At 37.7% G+C, this 12677-nt stretch overlaps 1 protein-coding gene across 1 annotated transcript; it reads left to right on the forward strand.

Moving 5' to 3' along the window:
• Window positions 1-9247: 9247 nt before the first annotated feature.
• Window positions 9248-10226, forward strand: LOC101126460 (olfactory receptor 10J3). The gene is given in 3 exon segments (XM_019025133.3): window positions 9248-9356; window positions 9359-9481; window positions 9484-10226. Coding segments are annotated over 3 exon segments (975 nt in total).
• The last annotated feature ends 2451 nt before the right edge of the window (window positions 10227-12677 follow it).

Here is a 12677-nt window from a genome sequence, read left to right on the forward strand (position 1 = left end):
AGGAACTGCATTCCTTTGGAGGAGGAGAGGCGCTCTGCTTTTTAGAGTTTCCAGTTTTTCCGCTCTGTTTTTTCCCCATCTTTGTGGTTTTATCTACTTTTGGTCTTTGATGATGGTGCCATACAGATGGTTTTTGGTGTGGATGTCCTTTCTGTTTGTTAGTTTTCCTTCTAACAGATAGGACCCTCAGCTGCAGGTCTGTTGGAGTTTGCTAGAGGTCCACTCCAGACCCTGTTTGCCTGGGTATCAGCAGCAGTGGCTGCAGAACAGTGGATTTTCATGAACTTCATGTTTCTTTTAATTCAGGTTTGCTGGTGACAAATTCTCTCTCTCTCTTTTTTTTTTTCATATCTAAAACTCTTATTGTTTTTGTCTCTCTTTTGAAAGGATATTTTCCCTGATTATAGAATTCTAGCTTGGTAGTTGTTTTCTTTCAGTATGTTAAAAATGTCATTCCATTAATTTCTGTTTTCCTGCTGTTAACGGGTCAATTATTAGCCTTACTGTTAGTCCTTGAAAATAACGTGTCTTTTTACTCTAACTCCTTTTAAGTCTTTTTCTTTCTATCTTTATTTTTTCTGTTGTTTTATTTGATGTGCCTACATGAATTTTATGTATCATTGAATATGTATTTATCCTGTTGGTAGGCAACTCAGGATGATTCTTGAATTTGTGTCTTAATGATTTCCTCAAGTTTGAAAAATTCATGGCCACTGTTTCTTCGTATATTGCTTCTGATACATTCTATCTCTCCTATTAATCTGGTAGTCTAATTACACATATGCTAGACCTTTTCCTGGGGTTCTATGTGCTTCTTATGCTCTTTTACACATATTGCACTACTTTTTTTTCTCTGTGCTTCAATCTAGATATTTTTTACTGACACATCTTCCAATTCACTGATTTTATCTCCAGTTATTTCTAATGTGGTGTTAAAACATCTATTAAGTTCTTAGTTTCTCTTATTATATTTTATACTTCTAGTGTTTTCACTTTATTTTTAAATAATATTTCTCATTCTCTGCTGTGATTTGAAAATTTGTCATACATTATTTTTTCAGCATAATAATCATTATAGTAGTTTTTATTGCTGCATAACAAATTAACATGTTTAGTAGCTTAAAATGCCACAAAATTTCCATTGGACAGGTGTTCTAGGCATGGCTTAGCTGGGTTCTCTGCTCAGGATCTCACACACCTGCAATCAGCATCAGCAGAGCTGTATTCCTTCCTGGAGTTTGGCATCCACTTCCAAACTCATGTAGTTGTTAGCAGAATTGGCTTTCAGCTGAAACTGTTAGTTCTTAGAAGTTGCATATATTCCTTGCTACACTACCCTGTTACAAGTTATCTTAAAACATGGCCACTTAATTCTTTAAAGTCAGCAAGTTAGTATTCTTGCTCCATTCTGTTATGATAAATTCTTATATAATGTTATATAAGGATGGGAGTGAGACATATTATCGTCTTTGGCATATTCTATTGAACAGAGGCAAGTCACAGTTCTGTCCACACTCAAATGAAGGGAATACATGGGTGTGACTCATTATGGGTCACCTTAGAATGTGTCTGCCACCGTCATATTTATCTTAAATTTGTATTTTGTAACTTTAATATGATTATTTTATGGGTTTGTTTGTATTGAGTTTTTTTTTAATTTGTTGAGTCTTAGATCTTTGGTTTTTTATCCTGGTATGTCTGGTGCATTTTTATTACATCTTGGACACTCTCTATCAGAAATCCTCACACTTTCCTGAAAAGGGCCAAGTAATTAATAATTTAGGGTTTGTGGATCATACATAAGTCCCTGTTCCAACTATTAAATTCTGCTATAGTAGCACAAAAGAAGCCATAGATTATACATAAGTGAATGAGTGGGGTTGTGGTTCAAAAAATTTTGGGGTTTTTGTGTGTGCTTACTATATTTGAATTTTACATAGCTTTCACATGTCACAAAGTATTTTTTAGATTTGTTTTCAATTATTTAAAATTGTAAAAACTAGTATACCCCTTGCAGGCTATGCAAAAACATGTAGTGGGCTGATGGGCTGTAGTTTTCCTACTCCAGTACTATATGAAAAAATTATAAAGACAAATTGGTACTCTAGATTATATTATCTTCCTCTAGAGAATATTTTATTTTGCTTCTCGACAGGTAATTAGACTAGGGGCAACATCATATTAATCTAACTAGAAATTAAATTAATTTGAAGTTTTAGTCTCTGTGAAGGGTTCATTTATTTCCACTTTACCCTTTCACAGAGAATATAACCCTTAAGCATATGGAAATTTCCAGATACTCTGCTCAGTTTATTAGTTTTTTTGACCAAAGACTACAAACAACAAATTACAATTCCTCAAGGAAACTGCAAAGAAGTGAGGGTCGAGCTAACATTTCTGCATATTCTTTCTTTCTAGAATCTTGGCTCCTCAATTATTCACTGACTTAGTAGCTATATCCATATAGTATGGTCACTATAGCAACATTCTAGAGGTGTAGGAGAACTAATTCTATCCTTCAATTTTCTGTATGAATAGTAGCAGGGTGAAAAGAATCCTGGTAAGGAGTCACTTATTCCAGTTCTCTCACTTGTTTTCAGTTTCTTCATTTGTAAAATAGGGATAATAGTGTGGATGTATATGTCCACTTTATCATGTTATTGTGAGGTAACATAAAACAAGGTGACGGATGCAGAATAGGAGGCAAAATCAGCAGCAGCAGCATCACCACTACCACATTATTATGTCATCACTCATAGATGAACACACCAAGGCCCAGATACATGTCAGTCTAAATACTCGACAAGTTAGTCACAACTATGGAACTAAAACCTGGGTAAACCAAATCACTAATCTAATGCTTTATTCACCATTACCAAGATGTCTTTTTAGGTTGCTACCATTAGCAGTACCACCACTGAACACAAATTCAAATTAAATTCAATATTACCAATATAGGCCAGCTTATGAGGCTGGATTTCCTTTGTTTAAGTCCTAGTTTCCCATTTATCAGCTCAGTGTCCTACGGGAAATTATATAACATCTCTGTGTCTGTTTTCTCCTAAAAAAAAAAAACAGCACAATTGTGCTATCTCGTAGGTTCATTGTTAGGATTAAATGAGTTAATATGTGTGCATTGCATAATTTAGTACCTAGCATATAATAAAGAGCATGTAATAGGAATTTTTTTAGAAGTAGCAGCTCTAGGTTCGCTGAGAAAACAAAAGATGGATGACAAAGAGTCTCTATTTCTAAGGAGCTGACAATTAGCAATCTAAGACCAATGCAAAGAAATAATTGGTTAAAAATCTGTGACAATTGAGTGCCAACTTTTACATATCTTTCAACTATAGACACTTATTCCCATCTATTTTGGCTATGGATAATGACACGGATTTAATATGCAGAAGGTTCCCTGGCAAGGCTGAGGCCTTGGGACAAACTGAGCTGAGGGCTCCAAAATAAATATAGGGTGTGTAGCAAGAAGTGCAGAGATGAGAAAGATCAGTTTAAAAGTGAGAAGACAACTCAGAGAATGGGAATTAAATATTTGTAAATCTTATCTCTGATCAGGATCTAGTATCCAAAATATATTTAAACAACTCATAAAAGAATAAAAAGACAACTGCATTTAAAAATGGGCGAAGAATCTGAACAGACATTTCTCCAAAGCAGATATACAAATGGCCAATAAGAACATAAAAGGATGCTCAACGTCATTAGTCATTAAGGAAATAAATCAAAACCACAGTGAGATACCACTTCACACTTACTGGGATGGCTATAATTAAAAAAAAAAAAGGAAACACCAGAAAATAAGTGTTAGCAAGTATGTCGAGAAATTAGAACACTCATAACATTGCTGGTGGGAAGGCAAAATCCTCAGCCACTTTAGGAAACAGTCTGGCAGTTCCTTAAAACGTTAAAAAAAAAAAAAGTATGAAAGCTCAGACAATATAATTCAGGAACAGTGTTGATGATTCTTTCGAGAGACTCTAAACTGCTTCAAGTGTCAGAGTATCTGAAGGTCAGCCCTCTGTATGAGGGCTCCATGCATAAACCCTGCTTGATAATTGTCACTTCTATTCTCTCATGCATGAAGGGTTACTCCATAAGGCCTCCAAAGAAATGTACAGAAAATCTGACATGGATTTCAGCAGGACTATTACCCACGCTAATAAGGGAAATAAGCCTTTCATCCCAGAGATTGTCCCTAATAGCCAAGCCAACTCTGTTCTCCAAAGTGTTATTTTCAGGATTAGAAAATGTGCTGCATTAGTAATGAGGTCTCCAGATGCTCTGCTGTTTGGATTGTGTCTTCTGCCATTATCACTTGGGAGTAGTAAGTGTTGTTTTGGAGACAGAAACATCTAACACTGGGGACAGACAATTTGTACCTTATTAAAAAACACCTAAGCCAAAGTTAATGCTTTGTGACCCAAAGATGAAATCCTTCCAGTGGATGGGCTTGTGAGAATCTAGGGGAACTTAGTGTGACTTCACTTCTGGTGTTGGACACAGGAAGACTGAGATAGGCATTATTTCCTTCCTCTCTAAATAGTTCCTTTAGTTATCACATTCTTGGTGCTATCTAAAGATTAGCCAGCAAAGGGGGAAAAACTAATGTCTGCTCAGTATGACATTAGTGACCCTCTGTTAAGGAAATTCATAGACTCTTCAGTAAAATAGCATAGTTCCATAAAGTGATTGTTAGTTAAATAACCGATGTGTTTTAAATAATCTTAGAAAAGGCATTGACAAAAATCTGGGAAACATTGTATAACTATCAGTAATAAAAAAAATCCATAGTCTATGATTGCAGGCAGTCAAATTTCCAGAGTTGAGGATATAATTCAGGTATAAGCACAACTCTCTAGAAGACTCAAGAAACAGGCTATGTGGTGAGTTTCAGAAGTGAAACTCTGAAGGAAGCTTAACGTTAAGCTCACCATTACGGAAACTTAACGGCTGGGATGGGGAATGTTTATGATAGTGTATACTGTTATTGCATAGCCAGTGATAGTCTATGGAAGAAGGGGGAACACGGGCTCTAATAAGAAAGAATGTGATTTCTAAGATGTTGGAAACGTAGATGAATAGAATAGAGAAGAGGGCCATAAAGTACTTGGAAGGCTGTAATTGGATCCTATACCAAAGGCTGTCCAAGAATCTAAGCTCCATGAGAAAAAAGACCAATTGGGTCATCTTTATTTTCCTAGCACTAGCATAGTACTTATACTTTGTGACTTCCCAACACATTGAACTCTTGAAGAAGTTGTTTCGCTCAGTAAAATCAAGCACGATTTTAGTTTAAGCAAATTGAAATGCACAGGAGACTTTTTGTTTTAGATTTCAAAGTTTGCTTTATTAATATATAATTCTGCATATTTATGTGGTGCATGTGATTTTTTGATATATTAATACAATGTGTAATGACAAAATCAAAGTAATTAGAATATCCATCACCTCAGAATTTATTATTACTTTGTGTTGGGAGCACTTCAAATCTTCTCTTTTAGAAATTTTGAAATATAAAATAAATTCTAGTTACCTCCCGTACTATCAAGCACCAGAATGGATTCCTTGTAACTATGTTTGTACCTTTTAACCAACCTCTCTTCATCCACAACCTCACCATTTCCAGCCTCTAGTAACCACCATTCTCCTCTCTACCTCCATGTGATCAACTTTTTAAGCTCTCACATATAAGTGAGAACATACGATACTTTTATTTCTGTGCCTGGCTTATTTCGTTTTAAAAAATTATACATAATAGTTGTACATATTTACGGGGTACATGTGATGTTTGGGTACATGCACAGAATGAAAATGCACAGGAGATTTTTAAAAATTCAGGAAACAAGAGGATAAGTAAGTTTTCTTCTCCAGGGAAAAATTGTAAACAGTACACTCATCTAGGATTGGGCCAGGAACAGGCCTGTTTCTCATTTTTTGTAATTTATTTGAAAGCAAGGAAAGGCAATACAAACTCCAAAGTCAAAGACATTACCTGAATTTTGAGGTTTCTGTCTATCTGTACCCTCTCTACTTTTTTATCTCTCGTTTTTCCTCCTCACCTACATTTCCTAGACTTTAGATGAGTAATCCTATCCTTGCCTACATTTTAAATTTCCGCATTCCACTCTGCATCCCTGTACTGATTATTCTCTTAGATGGAGCTGGGACAGCATTTTGAGGTGAGTGTTAGCAGTTTAAATAACTATCTGGAAGAGAGGGAGGCAAATGTTCGAGGCCACAGACCTGAATAAGATCTTCTGGTTAATAAAATACAATTACATTATGAAAATAATGTGAATTAATTTTAATGTATTCAAGTGTAAAGGAAACTGTGATTTTACAACGATGGGCTCCATGCTATCAATTCAATTATAACCCAGGCAAGGGATCTAGATGTCACTGCAGATTGTTTCTAGATATATTAGTTGGATGAGCTACTATGACCGGAGGGAGAAGTAAAATATTGAGCATCTTCAGGAAAGGGATTAGAGGATTAGAGGCAGAACTGAAAATTATATTCAACTTAATCCACACCTGTGTTAGTATAATACATGCAGCAGTGCATGGATTTGGTCAATGCACTTCAAGAAAGATTTTGAAAGAGCATAAAAAATTCCGTTTGAGCAACTGGAAGGGAAATTATAATACTTACAAAGTTAAGGTTAAGATAATCACATACTTGTTTACAAATCCATAAATATTAGATTGAAGCCCCTCCACCCCTGCCCCTGATCTTCTTAGAAATTTAAACTTGCTAATTTGGGGAAAATGAAAAAGAAATAACTGTAACTTCTAATAACACTAGTATTTACTGAGGGTTTCCTATTTGTCAAATGCTGCGTCAAACTCTTCAAACAAGTAAGCCATTTAATTTTCATGGCAACTCTATGAAATACTAACATATTCAACTTACAAATGAGTTAAATATTATGGTTAAGATTCCGAGGAGCTATTGAGGAATTTACGCAGGACAGCTCCATGAACAGGTTTTTGAAAAAAGCGTAATGGCAACATCCAGGAGGAAGACTTAGACTAAGATCAACCAAAAGGAGACAGATTAGTTAGGAGGCCTTGTGGTGATCACAGAGGATGGTAATGGCAGTCAGTAGTTGGGCGTTGGTAGAAAGCATGAAGTGGAGGGGACAGGAAGAGAGAATTTCAGGAGGCACTGTCTTTGTGTGGAAAAGGGAAGGGTGGTGATTAGGACAGTCCTCAGCTTTCTGAATGGAGATGATGGTTAAACATGGTGAGTATTATCAGGAGTAGATGTGGGTATAAGGAGCAAGGTTAATCTGCGCCAGTACAACCTCTCATGCTGGGTCTACTTGAGGTAAGACAAAAGGAAGGTGGATCAGCTTATTTGTATCCCCAACATAACTTGGAATATGCATAAGTGAAGTAAAAAAAAATAGGACGATTCATCGTTCTCTGATTAAATGAATATTATCTTTGCTCTCATACTAGAAAAACCTATTCCTTACTTAAAGAGTCACCCTCAGATTCATTTTGCTGTCTTTTCTACCTTTGATTAGAATTCAACGAGACAATCTAAATATTGCAATGCCATATCAAACCATTTTTTATGATCCTAGGTGATATTTATTACAAGGTTTCTAGAAAAAGTCATCAGTAGAAGTGTTCCCTTTTCTACTGTTTGATGGTCACTGAGTATTGTAGATGCAGGGCTTAGATAAGTGAAGACCAGGACCTAGGGTTCTGGGGAGGAGAAGCATTCTCAGGACTCTCACAGGGCATTTGGCATTGGAAACTGCTGACAGTGTGAAAAGGATACCAATCAGTCTCACATCTTCTATTCTTCGCTATTCCTCACTGGATCCTTGGGAAGTAATTCAGGAGTGTATTGAGAAGGAACTCTAGAGCTGGGCACATTTGATGTATCACCTGCTTCTTCCTTGACCTAGGCCCACTCCTTCAATGGCCAGGTAGTTGTTTCTTTCTTTCTTTAAACAGCTTTATTGAAGTACAATGGATATATAATACACTACATATATTTAATGTGTACAATTTAATGAGTTTGGCCATATACAAACATCTGTGAAACCATCATCATAATTAAGGTAACAAACATATCTATCACCTTTAAACATTTCTTCGTGTCCCTTTGCTTTTTGTTTTGTTTTGTGGTAAGGCACTTAATATGAGATATACCATCCTAAAAAATTTTAAGTGCATATTACAATATTGTTTACTACAAGAATTATGCTGTACAGCAGCTCTCTAGAACTAATTATCTTGCATAATTGAAACTTTACATGAATTGAACAACAACTCCCCACTTCCCCTTTCTTGTTCCCCAGTAATCACCGTTCTATTTCCTGCTTCTATGACTTTGACTTTTTTAAATACCTCGTATAAGTGGAATCATGCAGTATTTGTCCTCCTGTGACTGGCTTATGCCATTTAGCATAATGTCCTCCAGGCTCATCCCTGTTGTTGCAAAGGGCAGGATTTCCTTTTTTTTTAAGGCTTAATAATGTTACATTCTATGTAAATACCACATTTTCTTTATTCATTCATCTACCAGTGGACACCTGGGTTGTTTCCACAATTTGGCTATTGTGAATGGTGCTGTAATGAACATGGGAATGCAAACATCTCTTCTAGATTTTGATTTTAATTCAGATATATGAAAATATGGTCAGTGTCACTAATCATCAGGGAAATGCAAATCATAACCACAATGTGATATCACCTCATAACAGTTAGGGTGGCTAGTATTTATTTATTTTTAATCTATAATCAAAAGATAACAAGTGTTGGAGAGGATGTTGAGAAATTGGAACCCTTGTGCACTCTGGGTGGGAATGTAAAATGATGTAGCCACTGTGGAAAACAGTATGGATATTCCTCTGACCTCCATATGATCCAGCAAGCACACCTCTGGATCATATACCTCTAGGTATATAATAATAATTTTAAAAAAAAGGGACCAGGGAGTTGTTTCTACAGATCTCTTTCAGTTTGTTACCACCTTCTGATCACTATCTCTGCTCTCAATCCCAGGGTCCCAGGGTAGCCTTCTATGCTTCCAAAGAAGAGGATGGGGACCGGTGATTATTCTGAGCAAGTAGACAACAGGTCTAGGGCATTGCTCAGAGGATGGACATGCTTTTTACTGAAAGCCTTGGTCCAGCCTACTCTGTTTCATGATTAACTCATCATATGTTTCTTTCCTCTGCCCAGCTCTTTCAAACCTAGACCTACCTTGATGCCAAAGCTAAATTCCACTTTTGTGACTGAGTTCCTCTTTGAAGGTTTCTCCAGCTTCAGGTGGCAGCACAAACTTGTCTTCTTTGTTGTATTCCTAACTTTGTACCTGCTGGCAATGTGATTATCATGACCATTATTCGCCTGGGCCATCATCTTCACACCCCCATGTACTTCTTCCTGAGCATGCTGTCCATCTCTGAGACCTGCTACACTGTGGCCATCATTCCCCATATGTTTCTGGTCTCTTGAATCCTCATCAGCCCATTGCCACCCAAAGTTGTGCCACTCAGCTCTTCTTCTATCTCACCTTTGGCATCAACAACTGCTTCCTGCTCACAGTCATGGGATATGACCGCTATGTGGCCATCTGCAACCCCCTAAGGTATTCAGTCATCATGGGTAAGAGGGCCTGTATCCAATTGGCCTCTGGATCACTGGGGATTGGCCTTGGCATGGCCATTGTCCAAGTAACATCTGTGTTTGGCCTGCCATTCTGTGATGGCTTTGTCATCTCCCACTTCTTCTGTGATGTGAGACCCCTGCTGAAGCTGGCCTGCACAGACACCACTGTCAATGAGATAATCAACTTTGTTGTCAGCGTCTGTGTCCTTGTTCTACCTATGGGCCTGGTCTTTATCTCCTATGTCCTCATCATCTCCACCATTCTTAAGATTGCCTCAGCTGAAGGTCGGAAGAAGGCCTTTGCCACCTGCACCTCCCACCTCACAGTGGTCATCATCCACTATGGCTGTGCCTCCATCATCTACCTGAAGCCTAAGTCCCAGAGTTCCCTGGGACAGGACAGACTCATCTCAGTGACCTACACTCATCACTCCCCTACTGAACCCTGTTGTGTACAGCCTGAAGAACAAGGAGGTCAAAGATGCTCTGCACAGAGCCGTGGGGCAAAAGACTCTGTCTCCTTAATGAAGAGAGGTTGTGAAGGCTTTTCCTTTGCGTTTATAAATATGTACTAATTTTTAATGCTCTTTCAATAATGCCCTTATGTATGGGATCAAGAAGACTAGACTAAATTAACTGAGTGCTAAAACTGGAGGTTTCTGTTTGAGGTTGTTGTGATCTTCTACGCCCTGCTCCAGAACAGTTAGAAAATAGCTTAGCATACTTATGAATGTAGGGAAAAAAAATGCATGCCTGGATTATGCACTCACATACACATGCACACAGTTACACATACCCTGAGAATATTTTGAGTTATACAACTCCATTAAAACATAAAGTCTGGCCAGGTGCAGTGGCTCACGTCTGTAATCCCAGCACTTTGGGAGGCTGAAGTAGGCAGATCATGAGGTCAAGAGTTCGAGATAAGCTTGACCAACGTGGTGAAACTCCATCTCTACTAAAAATGCGAAAATTAGCTGGGCATGGTGGCACACGCCTTTAATTGTAGCTACTCAGGAGGCTGAGGCAGGAGAATCTCGTGAACCTGGGAGGCGGAGGTTGCAGTGAGCCGAGATTGTGCCACTGCACTCCAGCCTGGGCGGCAGAGCTAGACTGGGTCTCAAAAAAAAAAAAAAAAAAAAGAAACATAAAGTCCAGCAGGGTTCTAAAAAGCTAATGAGGAAAATGTTTGGAAATCATCCCAGAAAGATTTTCTAGTTGACTGTTAAGGGTGTCAGAATAATTTGTGCCACATTTTAAGCAAATAAGTTAGAAGATACACACACACACACACATATGCATTTCTGTGGATGTTGCAGGCTTTCTTGTAAAAAAAAAAAAAAAAAAGCTAGAGGCAGAACTTCCAAGTTGATGGAACTGCTCTAACTGACCTAGGAGTAAAGAGTGCAGATGTGGGAAAGAGCAAAGAAGCATCAGCTACAGAGAACACAGACGTGAACTGTCCATATTCCTGAGATGCCCGGATCAGAAAACTCAGATTGAAAAGACGAACTGCTGAAAAGGCTAACACTTTTCATACATTCAACACAAGAGTAAAAAGGATGGAGGTTGAAAGGATCAGTAAAAGAATAGTTCCTTTTCCCAGGTTGATGTAAAACTCTCTGAAATAGTGTTATTAAACATAAGCACTTTAACTACAACTTCTGAAAAGAATTATTAATGAACAGAAATCTGATGCATGACTTAAAAATTTTCCAGTGAGCTCCTAAGCCTGCAGGGGTGAATTTTCAGAAGTTTCTTCTTCTATACTTCCAACTTTAAACCTGAGTTATAAACAGCATTTTATGCCCGAGCATCACAGAAGGTGAAAATATGTGTTCTGGTGCAAGGAAGGATATTCTCTCTCTCATCTTTCCACTGCACTCTGGCCTTCTATACTGAGGAATAAGCATACCCTGAGTTTCAAATACAGTCCTACAGTATCCAGAATCCATCCAATCCAATGGGGTGAACCTGTAGAGGCAAGATATCACTTCTGATAGTGTGGTAAAGTCTGCTGGATGCTGAAAATGGGACAATTCATTGGAAATAAATTATTTAAGTCAAGTTAACATGTCTTTCTTTGCCAAAAATTGTCATGTGAAGTCTGACTGGAGATAAAAATATCTTTGTTTTAGTGTCCAGATTTCTAGAAATGATATAGTTCGTTTCTGTGAGATTGGTCAAGAGACAATTAGATTTTGCTTAGTAGTTCTGCTTAATCTAATTAGAAGCCATCAGGTAAAGGTCTGCTGGCCAATGTCACACTGTCTTCTATCTGAAGTTGTATTTGGTGAATGCTGCAGCACATCACCTGCATTGCACTCCTTCAGGACCCACACAAGCATTCCTCCAGCTGCTGGGAGTGCCTTGGGCTAATGGCTCTCAGTTGAGTTCCTCTTCAAGAATTGTCCTTGTTAAATAGTTGCTTCTTCCAAGACCATGCTCCCTTCCCAGGGATATACTACCTTCAGTGGTTTGTCTATTTAGGGTATTGCTTCACCTTAAGATAAGTAGGAAGGGCTCTCCCAGTGCCAGAGGGAGCTTGACTACCTCACATTTCAACTTATTTGTTTTTGCCCAATATTGCTTTCTTCACTTCTTCACAAGTGTACATGCTGAGAGCTAATAAACTTGCTGTGTTCAAATCTCTGTCTCAATGTCTGTTTTCTGGGGACCTCAACCTGCAACATTTTAGGATCTCATTTCTAAAATAGCCATTAACATAATTGGAGAAATCAAACTTTCAGCCCTGATATATTCTACTAAATGCAAATCAGTGGCTCTTATATTTTAATTTAAAATAATTTTATTCTATTTATTCAACAATATTTACTATGATTCAATTTGGTTGGCAGCAGTGCAGTATTATCTTCTTGGAAACTGGTTAAAAAATTAAAATCTGAACTTTTCTCAGAATCCATAGGAAGTCATTCTTTTCTTTTCAAAAAATTATCTGTGAGCAGTTTCCATTTCATCGCAGCCTGATGCTACTACCTTGCAGAGAGATTGCTGACCATTGTCAA

This window comes from Gorilla gorilla, chromosome 1 (assembly GCF_029281585.2).
Source record: "Gorilla gorilla gorilla isolate KB3781 chromosome 1, NHGRI_mGorGor1-v2.1_pri, whole genome shotgun sequence".
In the NCBI taxonomy this organism is placed as follows: domain Eukaryota; kingdom Metazoa; phylum Chordata; class Mammalia; order Primates; family Hominidae; genus Gorilla; species Gorilla gorilla.